Source organism: Hippocampus guttulatus, chromosome 1 (assembly GCF_054856545.1).
Source record: "Hippocampus guttulatus isolate MCC_2025c chromosome 1, RoL_Hgut_1.0, whole genome shotgun sequence".
In the NCBI taxonomy this organism is placed as follows: domain Eukaryota; kingdom Metazoa; phylum Chordata; class Actinopteri; order Syngnathiformes; family Syngnathidae; genus Hippocampus; species Hippocampus guttulatus.
In genome coordinates this window covers 6,704,499-6,722,291 of record NC_141261.1, presented here as the reverse complement: position 1 = coordinate 6,722,291, position 17,793 = coordinate 6,704,499, and the positions used below count along the sequence as shown (strand labels likewise).

Below are 17,793 nucleotides of genomic sequence, written 5' to 3'. Positions count from 1 at the left end.
AGAAATTGTGGGATGCCCACTCCCCATGCAGCAATATTGAAATTCTAATCTCGACACAATATCTCTGCAGTATACGTGTAAATATCCTATTATGCCAAGTCCGTCTAATCATGCACTGTAGCTACAAATATTTTGTCGTCGCTTTAGACAATAAGAACCAATATTTGCACATAAATTGGCAATATTTTAAAGATAATGTATTCGACCAAATGTACCAACATGAAGCAATAAAAAAATCAAAAACAAAACAAGTTTGCGACGCACAGAACAAATCTCTCTTTGAAGGCTCCGCCCAGTTTTTGGCCACGTGGGAATACGTCACTGAAAAAAACTTGCCAACTCGAGATGCTTTGAAAGTTAACGTAGCTTTGACCATTCGTAATTGGAACTTTATTTTATATAATTAAGAATAATAGTTGTTGAGAAAAAAGTAGTGTTGTTTTCAATCAAACTGTTGACAAAGTACGTTCCGTGGTTCTTTGTATTAACCTTAACGTATGTGGGCGTACAGGCTGGTGATTATCCGTGCATGGTCGGAAGTCTTGAAGGCAACTAAAGTTCAACCGTGTGAGTTGTGACATCGCTCAACAAATGGAGGCAAAACATAACAGTGCCGACGCGACTTTTACTCCCGGTAAGTGAAATATAAATAAAATGTTATTATCAATATCACGACATCAGAGCAAGTAATGACGCTGTTGACGTTATGAAAACGTTGTTGTCATTCGCTTTTCCAAGTGGCCGAGAGTGCCCGCACATCTGTTCTGTTTGTTTGCTAACTCGAGTGTTACTACTAATCGCCAATAAGATGTCTCTCTTACACAGTGTTTTTTTTTGGTGGTTGTATCCTACATTGTTTGCAAGAAGCACTTACAGACCTCCCACGTTAGTTATTCAGGTCAGCTCATTAGTGCAGTAATAGCTTAGGTCATCGGAGCTATTTCAGTTGCAAGGCTGGGACGTAGTCAAACACTCAATCTCCAAAGGCCTCCTTGCTTAAAAGGTGACACTGATATATACATTAGGCATGACAAAATACATTGTCCTTAAAATTACAATGTGATATTCTTAACACCGTGTTTGTGTAACCCACCACCCCTATTCCTCGGACAAAGTATTCGTTTTTACGCGAGATCTCTCAAAAGTTACCGTTGATTGAGTTAATAATTACACTACGGTACCGCACTGTTTATCTCCTCAGATCCAGGGGGGGCAGAAGCAACACAAGATGCCTCCTGTGAACAAAGCTCCGAGGGAATTATCGCTCGGCAGATGAGTGAACAGGGCCGATTCGCCTATGCTGCACTGTGTGGTGTCTCACTGGGACAGTTGTTTAATGGGGATGAAAACAGGTAATAATGAAGTTGGACAGTGTCAAGTTATGTCCAATGTAAAAACAGATATGTCAAAAAGGTGTTACAACTACTCGTGTTTTTTCCCATACTAGTTTGTTCAGGGAACAGTACCTACAGGGCCTGGTCCTCTGGCTTGACCTGGATGAGTCTGTGATGCCTGTCATGGGGGCCTTCCTGTCAGGCCTGGGCTTGGAGGGCTCTGACACCTTCCTATCTATCCTGCAAGCTGAATCACTGATGTCTACAAGTGCCATCCCCATCATACAGGTATCATTGTAATAGCAAATGAGACAAAGATAAACAGGGTTTTCTATATGAAATGTTCATCTGATATGAAGCATATTTTACTGGATTTAATACATGCTAACATTAGATTAGCATTGTGCTCTTCCTTACCTGGATGTTGTACTTTTACCCAACAATACCTGCTTTGTAGAAGAGCCCCATTTATCTGCTTCCTCCGGCCTCTTATCAAAAACCAAAAACAAAAGAAGTTTTTCTTGTTCTGTAGCCACATGCCATGAAGTAAACACAGGAGACCATCGTTCCACTCCATGGCTGTTTGATAGCGTGTCACATTTTATCTGACTTGTTCATTGCGCCACAAGTTTTGCAGTTTCTTTCTGCACTATTAAAAAAAAAAAAACACATCACCATCAGAATAATTCACAACAGCTCTCCTGTAGCTGGTAGTAATGTGCACTGTCACTGACAAATGCCAAAAGAATTTGAGTCTTCTTTGAATCTGAAATTTTTGATGTTAAATAAACCGACACTAAATGTAATTGTACTGTCACAACATGTTGTTCTGTTTTTATTAGTATTCAAACACATTTATTTCTGGATTGCAGGACTTGGTGTCTTTCTCTGTCAAAGATGGTAAGAAACCTTCCTAAATATATTTCAGTGAAAATAGGATTTTGTGCAAAATGTTTGTTTTGATTTTGATTTGGCCATAGGAAATAATGAAAAAGAAATTATGTGTTCCACAGTCGAAATGTCTCTACCATAAAATGTTGAATAACTGTCCAAGCCATTTTGTTCATCTTCAGCATTCTTCACAATCATAGAAACATAATATTAAGTAAATCACTGCTAACATTATGAAATAAAACCAATAACACAATCATTCTTAACATTGAGGTGAGTGGCAAATGACAAAGGCTTACAGAACTGAGTTAGAGTGACATATCTTAAAGTCAAAAGTGTTTTTTTTTTTTACTTTTGACTTTACACAGGTTTTACTTATATATTTTTACAGAAATAATGTATGCAGCCTATTTTTTTCTTTGTAATAAACTGAAAGTGAGATGTTCTACCCCATGCTCTCAGGCCACTACGATGCCAGAGCGAGGGTGCTCATCCGGCACGTCGGCTGCCTGCTCCGAGTGTCCCCGCAAGAGCTGGAGGACTTTGAGGAGACGCTTGGAGAAAGGCTGACAGAAGGAGGAGAGGAGAGCGAGTAAGATGCTGAACAAGTGGCTTACTGTTTTCAAAAGTCTACCTCCGCTTCACATTAAGATTCATTGACAGATTTATTAGTATTGTTTCAAAACGTAACCCATGCAGCTGATTCCAATGCTTTGTTTACTAGGGAAGAGTCATCCCGGCGACGGAGGAAAGAAAGAGGTCGAAAATTAAGACGCTACTTCCTCATTGGACTCGCAACAGTCGGTGGTGGAACATTGATTGGTGATTATCCATCCATTGTCCATGCCGTTTATCATGTGACCATAGCAGAACTGGAGCCATCTCATGGTGAGAGGTGGGGTGCACAATGTAGAGATCACCTATCAATCAAGGCTTTGAGGAAAATAAACAATTTACCCTTAATAAATACCCGGTCCCTTCTGCTGCTGAGTAAATTAATGTCCCTGGCCACTGCATGGGGAATCAGCTGTTTTTTTGTTTTTTTTGTTTTTTTTTTCTTCCATACACTAAACACGCTCACAAATAGTTCCAAAGCATTGATGAATCATGAGGTCGACTGGTTTTGGTATGCCACTTATTTTTGCATCCTTGTTTGTCAGGTGTGACTGGTGGGCTGGCAGCCCCCTTAGTGGCAGCAGGGGCCGGCGCCGTACTCGGAGCTGGAGGGGCTGCCGCTCTGGGCTCAGCCACTGGCATAGCAATCATGGCCTCTCTTTTTGGAGCAGCCGGGGCGGGACTTACCGGTGGGTGAAAAGAGTTGTAAATGTCTCTTGTTAATTTCCCCAAATCTTTATTGTAATGTTTTATTTTCTACCCATTTGTTGGATTCACTCACCAAAGAGGTTTTGTTGTCATTGAGGTGCGTTTGTAGTTTTTAACGTTATATTTTTCATCAGGGTACAAGATGAATAAGTGTGTTGGTGCAATCGAGGAATTTGAATTTCTGCCGCTCAGCTCTGGAAAGCGTCTTCACCTTACCATAACAGTGACAGGGTGGCTCTGCACTGGTAAATACAGTAAGTGTTGAGCATAGTCTCGTTTATATTTGGAGCTCTGAATGCCATCGCACTAATTAATGAACATTTCATTCTTCTAATTAAGCCCATAAGAACGTTAGGTACACCTGGACTCTAATGAGATCGAAAACTAGCAAATAGTCTGCCGACAAAAGTTAATGGCCACTTGTATTATTGTGGCTGTAGAAACTTAACGTAGAGAGGAGATGTTACTTAACATGCAGTATCGAAGGAGCACTCTATTTGAAATTGCCACCCAGACGACTTGACATAAGAGGCTAACCGCTCTCATCCAGGCTCATTCCAGGCCCCTTGGTGCAGCCTGGGAGAGTGCGGAGAGCAGTACTGCTTGGTTTGGGAGTCGCGTTTCCTCAGGGACCTGGGCTCAGCCATGACCTCTCTTTTGGATGGGCTTGTCAGCATGATGGCCCAGGAGGCCCTGAAGTACACAGTTCTCTCAGGTAGGAGAAGAAGACTCAAAATGATGTTCGCCTGCCTGAAACATCTGCATGTGTTTTTCCGTGGGGTGGAACCTCTATAGCCGTTGCCCATAGTAATTCATAATGCATTAAAGCAGTCATCATGCAGATTATAGATACCCGCTTATTCCTGGGAAGTGAGTCCCGTCACCAAAAGCCTAAAAAATAATGTTGCAATGTCCATCCATGTTGCTTTGGTTTAATAAACAATGCTTTAAATGTTCACCAAACTGAAAATCTTGCGTAATATACTGAGGTCTCACTTTAAAATCCTTGAGGCATATTTTTCCAGAGTTCAGTTTCAGAGTTTCCAAATTCTTAAGTCGTAAAACTGAAGGGATGTTTGAGTTCCACTGTATTCAGCACACACGCAGGGTGACACGCAATGCTCCTCAACCCTTGGTGTTCAGTGACAGGTTTCGACAATGTCGTTGTCCAGGTATCGTAACAGCTCTGACATGGCCCGCTTCTTTGCTGGCGGCTGCCAGTGTCATTGACAATCCCTGGTGTGTTTGTCTGAACCGCTCGGCCGAGGTGGGGAAACACCTTGCTCAGGTTTTGAGAAGCAGCCAACAGGTAAGAAATGTTTTTTTATTTATTTGTTTGCAGCTGTTTGAAGCCTGTGGTAGTGTGTCAGCTGAAAGACATGTTCAAGAGCATCTTGTTAGAATAAGACAAGAGACAATTCAAATTGATTGATTGAATTGTTGAGATTGCAATCAGGCTCTCCTCTGTATCTAAAGGGGAAGCGGCCAGTGAGTCTGATAGGATTCAGCCTTGGGGCCAGAGTTATCTACTTCTGTCTTCAGGAGCTCGCGAACGATCAAGGTACGAACATCAAGTTTCGTCTTAAGACTTACTTCTTTTCTATTATGTGGTACTTTACTCAGCTCGACTTGCTAGTTGCACCGCTCCGTAGGCAAAACCAAGTACAATGAGCTGCTGTTTCCAACTTATGCTCTTTTAAGGTCATATCGGTCAAACTGAGGATGTGTGATCATGCTTGGTTGAAAACACGACAAGGACAAGATACCTAATGTTCAAACTGATGAATGTTATTCTTTGGGGAACATTGTCTCATTTTGAATGTGATGCCTGCAACAACTGGGACAAGAGCAACAAAAGACTGAGAAAGTTGAAGAATGCTCATCAAACACCTGTTTGGAACGTTTTACAGGTGAACAAGTAAATCGGAAACAGCTGAGTGGCATGATTGGGTATAAAAGTAGTATCCCCGAAAGGCTCAGCTGTTTACAAGCAACGAGGTGGCGAGGTCACCTCTTTGTCAACAACTGCGTGAGCAAATAGGTCTGATCTGATGATTTTGGTCTTGCTTATTTAAGCAAGACAATGCTCAGCCACATTCTGCACGTTACAACATCCTGACTTCAGAGTGTACGAGTAGTAAACTGGCCTGCCAGCTGTCCAGAACCGTCTCTTATTGAAAATCTGTGGCATTTATCATGAATCACTGGCAAGGAACAATCACATAAGTCATAGGAATGTTTTGTTTTGTTACGGTTCTCCAGGTTGTGAAGGTGTTGTGGAGGATGTGGTCCTGCTAGGTGCTCCTGTAGATGGCTCGGAGAAGGCATGGGAGAGAATGACCAGGGTGGTGGCTGGAAAAATAGTCAATGGATACTGCAGGTAATCTCTGTTTACATATTAGAGGAAACGCTGGGTGTCAAGTTGCAATCTTTTTCCACTATTTAACAGCTGCTGTCTTTCCAGGAGGATTTGTGATTTAATTATAGCCCACTTAAATTTTCTTTCTTCCTTGTCCACCTTTCAGAGGGGATTGGCTCCTGGGGTTCTTGTACCGAAGCTCAGCTGCTCAGCTCTGTGTTGCTGGGCTACAGCCAATCAGCACCCAGGATCGCCGTGTTATCAATGTAGACCTCTCCTCTGTGGTGAGCACATTTTTTTTATTCATTATTTTTTGGGGATAGAATCACTGAAGTGTTAGTAAGTTTTCAAGTGCATACAACTAATTAGTTCACGGTAGCAGTTTCCGCAGCTTGACCATTCAACTGTAAAATGTCACATCTCTTGAAGTCTGCCAACTAAGAGACACTCTCGTTGGATGGAGCTTCAAATATCATCAAATTGATTAAATACATACATGTAATAGATCAAGATCATAAAATAATATGATGCATCAAATTTAACTGGTTTGAAATGCAGCATTAATATAAATAAGAGCTTTCAGAAATGTCAGTTGGCAGAAAAGTCCGCTTTCACAAGATTGGGTGACATTTACTGTATATTACATTGATGATTGTTAATTTCCAAATTCCCAAACGGATTGGAGTTCATTCTTCTATTCTTTTTTTAATTATTGGTGGTTTGATCTGTTCTGGAGAACAAAGCAGGCTACAATATGTTTGGATGAATATTACAAATATAAATGAATAGATCAAAGTAATTCGGATGGAAATTCCGATTCTTAAAATTTCCTTCTAATCAGATGTATATAAAGCGCACAGCCGCAGCATCATATGACATTCTTGAAAAAAAACAATGAAATGCAAAAAGGAGTTAATCAATCTCAGCTTTGAGTTTAAAAAAATTCATCAATGTTTTTTTTCAATACTGTAGCTGTACTCCTCCCCTTTTCCCTTCCTTAGTTAAACTTAATCAGCAAGGTTTGTACTTTTTTAATGGTGTGTTTTCACTTTTTCTATATTTCATCATATTTATTTTTAACCACATGTAAAAGCAAGGTAAGTAAAACTTAGTTTTGGGACTGGAACGGATTAATTGCTTTTGTATTCTTTTCAATGATTTGTAAACATTTGAGGTTACAAACGGGCCCACAGAACCAATTCACTTCATAACTTGTGGTTCCACTGCATTTGTTTTCACATTACAGTGACTTAAATTTCAAACACTACAGTAGTTTAAGATCAGTGATTTATAAATCCCTGAAATGAAAACATTGAAAAAGTGTGCAAAAATGGTGGAACCAGTTTATTTGAAAACATTTGAATAAGCCCCGGTGTTAATAGCACAATAACACAATACACTTCAGCAACCACACACTGAACATTTTTTAATGAGTACAAAGATACGAAGTCTCAGCACAGAAAAGGTTTTTTTTTGTCTTTTTTTTTTTCACTGTCCGCACAACTCTAAAAACAGTATTCTGATTAATATTGTGTTGGTGGAACACCGTTGGCAATGGCAGCCCCAGAGTATGTTTGTGTCAGTTTCAGACAGCTGAGGGCTGTATAATGGTAGCCACCTGAGATGGATGAAAACTGGTTAATTTATCGTCTTCATTCTTATTCAACCAATACAATATTAATCAAAATACAGTACCATTTCAAAGAATATTTTTAACTTGAATTCTCCATTATGGATATCAAAAGAGGTTTTACAAAAAAAATTACATAATAGCAAAGTAATTAAAAAAATCTTGTTCATAAGGGAAAAAAAAAGAAAGAAATACAGACATGTATTTAGTATTTTTATGTTCCCCAGGTGAAAGGTCACTTAGACTACATGCGTCAAATGGAAACCATTTTGGTAGCGGTGGGAATTCCTACCAAAGAAGTCCCGGGATCTTCCTTCGTGCTTCCTCAGCCTGTAACTATTTCTAAGGACCTAGTAGATGCCCCGGACAAAACCCAAATCACGCAGCAGTTGCGGGAAACCCAAAGTCCAGTCCAGCAGGCTGAGACTCTTATGGCAGATATTGGTGAGGACTCAACAAGGACAACGGAGATCGCCGATGGCTGGGATGTCCCTGATATCTCAGACCTGTTGGATGCTATCACTAGTGACGATAATGTGTCAAAAAGTCCACCCAGCGACAGGAACAATGTACCTCCCTGTCAGGAGAGTGCCACTAACCACAGACCTGTTTTTAATGAGAGTGAAGAGCAGGCCGAGGCGGACGATGACCGCGTCTCATGGAGCTGGGATGATCCATATTGGACTGCAGAGCACAGTCATACACAAAGCGGACCGAAAATCTAAGAAGGCTGCTCTAGGACCAGCTGCTTCATTCAAGATTTTTACCCACTATTTGTTTTAGTATTGAAGAGTGTTTTGAGGAATGGAGGAATTTTAACAAACTTGTCATGTGAATCGGATTCTGTACAAAAATTGAAGGCACTGGGGGGCGGTTTAGGGCAGGGATGGGTACCTGGCTGTGCGTGGGCCGAATGCAGGCCCCGACCACACTCTGAGTGGCCCCTTGATTACAAAAAAAGAAAAAAATTGGCGCACGAGGTTGAAAAAAAATGTATTTGCAACAACAAAAAAATATTTACAAAAAACCCCCGATGATAAACATTCAATATATGTTTTCCACAGAAAATGAAAGTCTGGGTATGGGGGGAAAAATCCCAGAAAAAAAGGAAAAGCAATGAAAAAAACAATCTAAGAATATGTGAAACCATGAGTATGCAGGGGTTGACTGTGATTTAAACTTTTGATATCGCCATTTGATGGCAGACATAGCGTAGTTGCACTTACACCAGGTCTAATATTCACCTATACGACGACAGGAGTAGGCCTCATAATTTGTTGCAGATTTGGAATTACATGCAAGACAAACGCTACCTCCTTACTATTGAAATGTTAAATTTTGTTTAAAAAAAAAAAAAGTACACTATGAATTCCACTAGAAAGAGTTCTTGCACTTAATGTTCGTTTGCTATTCAGCAGTTTTGTGCCGTCCTTGAATGACCATTTTTGGGCAAGTGAGCCCTCTGCACTCTTGGACTTCATCCGCTTTGACCAGTAAAAAATGTCTTTTAGATTAAGCCTATAACTCATTGATAGTGGTCATCCTTCCAGTCATTCAGTTTAATGTAACTACCTGATTGGGAAGAAGAAGAAGAGGCACTTCAATCCCAGCATGCTCGGCGTCCACCAAATTCACGGCGTCTGTGGCGGTGGCAGGTGGAGGTGTGGTGTCAGAGGTCAGAGGGGACGGGGGTTCGCTGCAGATGTTCGGCTCTCCCGAGTTGCGGAGGGACAGGGAGAGTGCTGGCGACGGTTGTCTTGGCAACCGTGAGGAGGAACAGGGCAAGAGCTTCCCAAGTGCTCGCTTGAAGTCCCTCATGAAGAGCGGATAGATGATGGGATTCATGGTGCTGTTGCAGTAGCCCAGCCATGTGATGGCGTCGAAGAGCGCCAGGGGGACACACTCGCACACTGCCTGAATGAATTAACACAGCCAAATGAAGTTCACCCCTCTTTCAAGTTGAATAGATATTGCTATTGTCCTCAGTGATGAGACGCTAATGATCCATTTGTTTCAGTTTGGAGTTGTGAGAAACAACTCTACTGTATTTGTAGCCTTATATGTTTTTTGTAATGCAACTTTATACCTCAAGGGGTGATTGTGAGTCGCAATAGTGTGAATTTTTCAAGAGGATTTAACAAGATTTATTATGTGGTGTTGTTTAAAATCAATTTAGAAACATAATTTGGATTTAATTATTATTTATTTTACAACAATAAATGACTCAATGCTGGTGACATCATTTTTTCGGGGGTGGGGGGGGGGGGGGCGTACATTCACCGGTTGGTCCCGCCCATTTTATTGCTTACATTTATCCCATTGAGATTTAAATTTCCTATGAAATTATCATCCATCCATCCATCCATCCATCCGCTTTATCCACACAAGGGTCACGGGCGGTGCTGGAGCCTATCCCACCTGTCTTTGGGCAGTATGGGCGGAGTACAACCCAAACTGGTTGCCAGCCAATCTCAGGGCACACATAGATGAACAACCATTTGTGCTCACACTCACACATAGGGACAATTTAGAGTGTTCAATCTGCCTGCCATGCATGTTTTTGGAATACCCGAAGAAAACCCACACAGATCAGGGGAGAACATGCAAACTCCACACAGGAAGGTTGGAGCCAGTATCGAACCCACAACTGCACTGTGAGGTCGACGTGCTAACCACTGGACCCATCGGCCCATCATGAAATTAGCGTGAAACAACAACAAAAAACCAAATTGTATTTAGATGTTAATGTATTGGTTTGAATGTTTTTGCTTGGTTGACTTTTTCCTAGGTATCGGAGTGCATGCATTTTAGTGAGACTGTAATTCATAAACGTTCAAATGAAAAAGGACTAGTAAAGGAGACAGCTGCTAGAGGACAGCTTCCAATACGATGAAGATGAGATGGAAGGGGGGGGGCGGTAGTTGAAGAGAAAAGAGGTGTGTACGCGTGCGCGCGCATTTCACATGCCACATTGAGTGTGAGTAGGAAGACGTGAACAGGCACAGGCTGCTCTGTGTGATGCAGTTTTGGGCTGGGGAGGTCAGATGGGGGGGCTGGTTGTGAGAGGGCACAGATGGGAAATCAAAATGTCTGCAGCACTGAAAGCTCGAAAAACAGCACAAGTGTCATCACAGATGAAGATGGAGGAGCTGTTTTGGAGCGTCGTTGAAATGATGAAAATCAACAAGTGAAGATAAATAGCGAGCATAAGTGGTGAAGACAGAATGTTATTTTCTTAAATCTGGAATGAGTCAGCCACACAGTCGAAATGCCAATCTACAATGCATGTATGTCTTTATTGGACAGCTTGGACTTGATACCGTGACTGACAAATACAAAAATAGACCTGTATCCAAGGATCTTGCTTATGCATGTATTTCACACTGAAATGGTCACGCATACATATTCATTTGAGAGAAGTGACAAAACAACCTCTGACTCGGTTGGACACCACAGACTGGAAGCTGAAAAATCTCCACTAATTTGCTGCTGTTTCTTGGAACAGCATCAGACCGATGAGTCATTTTCATCAGACTTCAGGGTTAATGTTAGGAGGCAAACATTTTCATCAATGAGGCTTTGAGAAAGATGATGGTTTGAGGTGGATTTTGAAGGAAGAAAAAAATAGGTAAAAGTAGTCTAGTGGCACTACTACCTGTAGTGGTGGTTGTACCAGTACTTCCTGACATTTTTAACCTTCCTGTCTATACTTGGGTATTTATTTGTCTGATAATATCTATACTTTCTGCTCCCTACTTTGTCAGTGTGCTTGCCACTTTCCCAACCTCCTAACAATATGACGTACAAAAGATGGAAATAAAGAGAGCTGATATCAAGCACGGTTGTTTCATTGAGGTTCAGGTAACTGGTGGCAAATAGTATAGATTCACCCAGGCACTATCAAAAATGCCATGAAAATGTCGGAGAAAATACACACACAAAAAAAAAACTGACCTGAGCCATGTTGATGATGAAAAAGGGAAGCCAAGTGCAGAAGAAAAGTCCCAGAAGAACTCCAAGTGTCAGGCTGGCCTTCAGTGCCCTCCGACCCTGTCTGTGAGCCAGATGGCGCTCGCTGTTCACTGATGGCTACAGTCAGAAGTGAAATGTAATCGTATTGCAGCTTGATTTAGACAAAAGATGGTAGTAGGTATTGCGGGATCATCATCTATGTAAAAAAAAAAAAATATATATATATATATATACATTATTACTGATAGGATAAAATGGAATGCATGTAGAGTTCCTCAGCGGACACATTTTGTGTATGATTTGAGGTCAAGGTGTTCATGCTGCTTGTTGCTTACAGTTTAGCCATAAGTCGTAGATTTATGGCTACACTTAGATTCTAAGTGAATATCAGAGAAAGAAGGAATGCCATTTTGTTTATTGTTCAGTCATTTTGCCACGTTTTTCTTTCTGACACCCTCCTCCAATCATTTATGTGTGAAAGTCTATTTTCGCATTGCTTTGAATTGGGATCAGCTTCTCGTGTCATCAGTTTTGGTTTTTACTCTGGCTATTGAAGTCTCGTATCCTGTATATTTGTTACTGTACTCCTTAGTACCAACCACTTCTGTCTGGGTTCAGTTCAGTAGTTTTTTTTCTTTTGCGTTGAATTGTCCAAAGTACCCAAATAAGTTATGAAATTTGAAAAGGTACAGTTTAAACTGCTGAGTTTGCATTTTGCGCATCTTTTTTTTTTTAACCTGCTTTCATTGATGAACGAATGTCAGGCTGCTATGATGTCACACTTTATACATAATTAATGGAAACATTGCCAAAATTGAAGCTGGCGCTAAACTTTAAAGTGACAGTGTCGTATACAATTGAAGGAAGAGTCATTTTGTGTCTATCGCCACCCTTTAGGAACGATACCACTGTGGTACAGCTGATTGGGTTGTCAGCAAATTGGGGGGTGTGGAAGGCGTGCTATTAAAGACAAAAAATCATTTATAAAATATATTTTCATTCAAATTCAAGGAGTCTTAGTAACCGTACTGAGGTGGGGACTACAGGACACTTGTGAAGTTCTCGGACTGACTGACTCATATCCGCATCACCAAAGCGGAGAAGTACAGTGGCTATTAAAGATCAAAAAGTGCAGTACTGGACGGGTTGATGATACACGCTAAGTACTGCGCTGATATGTATGTCTGGTTGTTTAGTTGTACCGTTCAGGGCCTCTTAGACCTCTTAGCAATCTGGACCTTGCTCAAGCATGCCTGCACTCATGAATCAAACACTCGTAAATCAATTTTGTTTTTTTTTTGTACTTGTTTGAATGGTCAAGCATGGTAGACTTACATGATCCAATTCTAACAGTTGTACTTCAGCACGTTATCGTGTACCTTTACTTACCGGTATATTCTGTGGCACTGGGGCCTCCTGGTGACTGCACTCGTCTCCATCTTGGTGAGCTCCATCCCCGAGTGAAGGAGGCTGAGATGGTTCCCCGAGAGAGGGATGAGGGTGCGGTGGGTGGCTTAGGGCCGCCACCCTCTTGGCTTGCCTACGAGCCGCCAGAAGAATTCGACAGTAGGTGAAGCAGATGGCACTAGAGGGCAAAAAGAAGGTGAGCAAGGATGCCACCAGAGCGAAGGGCAACGTGACCTGCAGGCGGCACTGAAAGTAAAGGCCGTGGATCTGGAAATAGGATGCCGGGTACAGTAAGTCCGAGTGGGAGCTGATGTTGGTTCTTCCCCCTTCCGGGGACAAAGGCTGCCCACTCAAGTGTCCCAAGCTGTGCCACTTCATCTCGATGGGCAGGAACGAGGCGAACGCTGCTAACCCCCAAGCCCCTCCGACCAGTAGCAGCGCCCGAGGCATGGTCATCCTCTGCTTGTAGCGCAGTGGCGAGATGATAAAAAGGTAGCGGTCCAGGCTGATCATACACAGGTTGAGAATGGAGGCGCTGCAGCACATGACGTCAAAGGACAGCCAGACGGGGCAGAAGGCCGGCCAAAGCACCCAGGACCCGCACAGCACGTTAAGCATGGCGGGGGGCATGACCACCAGCGCCACCATGAGGTCTGACAGGAACAGGGACACTAAGAAGCAGTTGGAGGTGCATCGTAAGGAACGGTGGGCAAAAACCAACACGATGAGCAACACGTTGCCGCATACGGTGATGAGGATGATGACGGTCAGCAGGAAGGTGAGCAACCAGGGACCGCCACCGCTGATGTTCCAAGCACCGCTGCTTGGAAAGCTGCTGTTGTAGCTTCTGAAAGATCCAGAGTCGGGCATGGTGCTGCTTGGTAAGTGAATGAAAACTAGCTCCAGATGTTGCGGTCTCTTTGGAGACAAGCCATACACAAACTCGATTAACTAGATGAAGTTCCGGAAGTGAACATCTTGTCTCCTCGAGTCTTAAGAGATGCTTTCAGAAAATTCCAAACAGTCTCATCAATCCATCCACAACAACGAGCAGGAATGAGCCACCCAATGGACACGAAGATCCCAAAGAGAAGAGTCATCCAAGTATATGAAGGAGCCAAACAAGATATTCTTCAAAATTCCACTTCACCCCCCCCTTCTGCGATTGTCTTCACAAGGCTGCGGCGAGTTTACGCTCTGCCTGGATTTCTTTCTATTCCGGGAGATAAGAGCAGGGAAGCAAAAAAAAAAAAAAACGCCACCGAATTCATCTTTAACGAGGTGCATTGGTATCACGGTCCTTGTAACGCTGCGTTTAGAGTCTCTCGCTCCCCTTAATCCCCGCATCGGCCACTCTGGCGCGCCTCCCCTTCCAAGGCGCACAGATTCTGAGAAGGAGTGTGTCAAAGCGTTGGGCTGTTAATGCATAAGCATGCACAACCACAGCCAAGACATACTAATTTGTCAGCATAGGCACTCGAGTGGGCGGTGGTGCTCCGTGTTTGGTCATGGCGTTCTGTACCAACGGATGAAGTTGGGATGCTTCATAAAAAGGTTCATGTGCAAAAGGATTCGTTTAAAAGGTGTTTGTTAACTTGACTACAGTCAGGTTCCAGTTCACGGTAGCCTCTGTATTCAAATTATATTGAGAGGTTTTTTTTATAAATTAATCACGCTTTGACTAGAATCCCTCCCACTGTGTACAGTATTTCACTTAGCTTAATTTTTTTTTTTTTGCAATTTGTTTTTATGTATTCCCAACTTAAAAGAGCAATGATTTTCAATAAATTGGCCATCCGTTAAAGCAGTGATTCCCAACCTTTATTGAGCCAAGCGGAAACTTATGTTTCACGTGAAGGGAGTTATGTTGGTGAAATAAAATTTTGTAGTTCAAACCTGCTCATTAGATAGAAATGTCAGTTTCCAGTCTGTGTTTAGACTGAAGATTATATATATATATATATATATATATATATATATATATAGGGAGAGAGAAAGAGGGTTTTTTTAAATTAACTAATAATGGGTGTCAAATAGCATGTTGTGATGGCCATTTTGTCATTATGGTACATTTGAAGTAAAGTACAGTCAATTCTTTCAGTTAATTACTTTCACAACATGGCGGAGAAATAATTGTTCATAATACCACCCGATCATGGTTACATGAAATATAATGCACACATATAACAGTCTTGCACACACACTTATCAGACAAGCAGGAACAAAAAACGACGTAAAAAGCAATATTTAATATTGGGTCGATTAGAATTAAGGGACTTTTATGCCATTGTGATGTTTAGATATGATTTGAATTAATGAGCCATCGCTCGTAGTATGCAAAATGGTGTTGGCCATCTCTGACAAGAGGTAATCATTTTGGCAGTTAGCCAACAAGACAGAAGTCGAATATAAGTAGTACATAAAAGGAAAGCCACTGCATGGCCTGATCTAGAAAATTAAACACAGCAAAATGTTACTTTTTTTTTTACTTGCCGTTTTTTCAAAATTGAATGATTGACCCTATCTCACTTCAATACCCAGCATCTGTACTAGTAAAACCAACCAATCTTTTAAATCCATTCTCAATCTAGATTTAATCCATATATTCATCTCATATTTGGAGTGCATCCGTTTTGTTTTCCGAGCATTTGTGTGGAAATACCACAAACATCGCATGGTGTGGGTTTCATACTGATTTTAATACATAAACACAGACTGTCCTGATCAAGCATACAAAGAGCCACACTAGGAGAGGGTCTTCCAATGAGCAGACATGTGTGTCTATAATGGGAAGACGTTGCCAATGGTGACTCCCACAGAAGCAAAACAAAAGATGTTTAAAAAAAACAATCCTTTGGTGACTTGAGACTACTGGTCCTGTTGAAGAAAACATACATTGGTTACATCAACTTCGAAACATGATACAGCTCATGAAAAATAAAAATCTATTTTTACATTGCCTTAACAAAAATGACTAGAAATCGGTGGTTGTAGATGACCAACATGTTTGACATTGGCCATCTTTTGAATGTGCTTCTACACTCTGATACACAAGTGGATAAAAGTACAACGGGTGCTCTTACTACTGGTGATACACGGAGTACGGAGAGTTTATTCAAATCATAGGTGCATCATAAAATAATCAGAATTGGAAGAGTAGTGTAAAAATCGGTGTCATGGCAAGAAGTTTCAGGACAAATATACAAAAGCTTGACTAAGTATGGCGCTGGACATGCTGCTGTCTAATGATTGGTCAATGAATGATTAAATGTGTTCAAATCACTTCTCATATGTTCATTTGTCAAAAAAAAGTGCTATAGAATGGGACAAAATAATATCATGGCATAGAGAGAGGCTTTTATTTATTTGAGTGGATGGTAAACTCGGTGATTAATTGATTGAAAGCTATAGTTTAAGGATATACTGCAAAAAAATAAAAGCTCAGTATTATTATAGCGTACAATTCTACACAACTGTCAACGACAATTGGAATAATTAAACTAAGAGCTGTCATTAAAGTGGGTGCATTCCGATATTTGCCAAGGCATTTTTTTTTTCATTTGAATGTGCCAGTGTACCTGATATTGTGACCTTTGTGTGTGTGTATGTGCGTGTCAGTCTTACTTACCTTTTTAGGCACCAAATAATGTAACCTCAGGTCAGTCTGACAGTTGGCATATGCCATGCCAAGTCCCATCCCTGAGCCAAGCGTAATAGGCCATGTGCGCCCTTGAATCAGAGACAAGATGTATTGTGTGCAGCATCCGTTAGTTGTCTGTGCATCAGGTAGAACAGCATCAGAAGGTAACTTACGTTTAAAGAAGACGACAGAGAACACAATTCCCAAGCCCAGACCTGTGCCTAGGAAAAAAACAAACAAACAAGATTGTGAACAACAATTAATGTCATCCATGATAAATTAGCAACACTCATATTCAGTATTCATAACTTTATGTTTTGCTGCCCCACGCAATATTTAAGTGGACCATGGTGTTAAAGTACATTTTAAAATACTTGGTTTTCTCAAATAATTATTACCACTGCGACAAGCAAATATCTTATCATCCTAAATAAAGGCGTAAAATGCTATTGCAGTCGGACTTGCTCAACCTTCACACATACATTAGTCGATTTGAAAAACAGAATGTTGTCTCAGAATAACTAAATCCAAACCAGGTATTAACAGTGTTAAAAGGACACTTATTTTAATTTCCAAACATTGGGAACGAATTATCCATCATTATAGTAAATGTTATGTTTTATATGTGTTGAAAAGTGCCGAGAGATGTTTTGTGCGTGTAAAAAAATAACTGTTAATTAGTGGTCGGTGGCTTGCCCTTCGCTAGCTAGCTACCTCATCACTCAATGACAATTGCTGTTTTAGAAGCTGTTGCTCATTCTGTTCAACATCGTTGCCATAATCACAGTAAGAACAGAGAAATAGGGGCATATTTACCAAGCTTAATGACGCCATCCGCAAGGCATCGGTCCCACTTTTGTCCCAACTCTTTCTCAGACATGCTGAGCTCTTAGCTTGAAGCAGCCTCCAAGTGTCAAAAGGCTGACTCGTGCTGCTTTCAAGTACGATTGTAAACAATAGAAGCTCAGAGCAAAGTAAGAATAAAAATATAATCACCGATGACAGAAAAAGGCTGTATGCAGCATTAGGCCACAATCGGATATAACTAATAAGAATCAGGAAAATCAGAGACCATCGCAAAAACAAGTCCAAAATGTAACGAAAGTGCGATGCCAAACGCCCATAACGAAACATCCACTTATACGTGTTTACCCGAACGCAGCACATAGTTCTCGCGATACTATCATGCGCCAGGGTAGAACTACACGGACTTGACTTCCAAAGAATATAAACGCTG

The 17,793-nt window shown here is 41.3% G+C and overlaps 3 protein-coding genes across 3 annotated transcripts; 1 reads left to right on the top strand and 2 right to left on the bottom strand.

Moving 5' to 3' along the window:
- Positions 1–345: 345 nt before the first annotated feature.
- On the top strand, positions 346–9,770 carry tmco4 (transmembrane and coiled-coil domains 4). Its single transcript, XM_086106555.1, has 14 exons — positions 346–634; positions 1,202–1,352; positions 1,448–1,622; positions 2,207–2,234; positions 2,688–2,817; positions 2,950–3,047; positions 3,386–3,529; positions 3,683–3,802; positions 4,099–4,263; positions 4,721–4,857; positions 5,025–5,109; positions 5,811–5,928; positions 6,074–6,191; positions 7,765–9,770. The coding sequence occupies exons 1-14, from the start codon at positions 592–594 to the stop codon at positions 8,260–8,262; spliced, it is 2,010 nt and encodes a 669-aa protein (XP_085962681.1). The 5' UTR covers positions 346–591; the 3' UTR covers positions 8,263–9,770.
- Positions 8,884–13,906, bottom strand: htr6 (5-hydroxytryptamine (serotonin) receptor 6). Its single transcript, XM_086106619.1, has 3 exons — positions 12,899–13,906; positions 11,492–11,626; positions 8,884–9,451 (listed from the first exon to the last, which is right to left on the bottom strand). Exons 1-3 carry the CDS (start codon positions 13,784–13,786, stop codon positions 9,092–9,094), a joined length of 1,383 nt encoding a protein of 460 aa, XP_085962745.1. The 5' UTR covers positions 13,787–13,906; the 3' UTR covers positions 8,884–9,091.
- A 1,690-nt stretch (positions 13,907–15,596) lies between these two features.
- Positions 15,597–17,537, bottom strand: micos10 (mitochondrial contact site and cristae organizing system subunit 10). The gene is made up of 4 exons (XM_086106607.1): positions 17,373–17,537; positions 16,730–16,777; positions 16,545–16,645; positions 15,597–15,793 (listed from the first exon to the last, which is right to left on the bottom strand). The coding sequence occupies exons 1-4, from the start codon at positions 17,434–17,436 to the stop codon at positions 15,785–15,787; spliced, it is 222 nt and encodes a 73-aa protein (XP_085962733.1). The 5' UTR covers positions 17,437–17,537; the 3' UTR covers positions 15,597–15,784.
- Positions 17,538–17,793: the final 256 nt, after the last annotated feature.

Bases quoted from the DNA above. Each gene is read 5' to 3' on its own strand.
- htr6 (XM_086106619.1), bottom strand. From the start codon at position 13,786: ATGCCCGACTCTGGATCTTTCAGAAGCTACAACAGCAGCTTTCCAAGC. The intron at 11,627-12,898 runs GTAAGTAAAGGT...TTCTGACTGTAG, and splicing joins CAGTGCCACAGAATATACCG to CCATCAGTGAACAGCGAGCG. The intron at 9,452-11,491 runs GTCAGTTTTTTT...TAATTCATTCAG, and splicing joins TCATCATCAACATGGCTCAG to GCAGTGTGCGAGTGTGTCCC.
- micos10 (XM_086106607.1), bottom strand. From the start codon at position 17,436: ATGTCTGAGAAAGAGTTGGGACAAAAGTGGGACCGATGCCTTGCGGAT. The intron at 16,778-17,372 runs GTAAATATGCCC...TTTTTTTCCTAG, and splicing joins GGATGGCGTCATTAAGCTTG to GCACAGGTCTGGGCTTGGGA. The intron at 16,646-16,729 runs GTAAGTTACCTT...CTCTGATTCAAG, and splicing joins CTCTGTCGTCTTCTTTAAAC to GGCGCACATGGCCTATTACG.
- tmco4 (XM_086106555.1), top strand. From the start codon at position 592: ATGGAGGCAAAACATAACAGTGCCGACGCGACTTTTACTCCCG. The intron at 3,048-3,385 runs GTGATTATCCAT...CTTGTTTGTCAG, and splicing joins CGGTGGTGGAACATTGATTG to GTGTGACTGGTGGGCTGGCA. The intron at 6,192-7,764 runs GTGAGCACATTT...TATGTTCCCCAG, and splicing joins ATGTAGACCTCTCCTCTGTG to GTGAAAGGTCACTTAGACTA.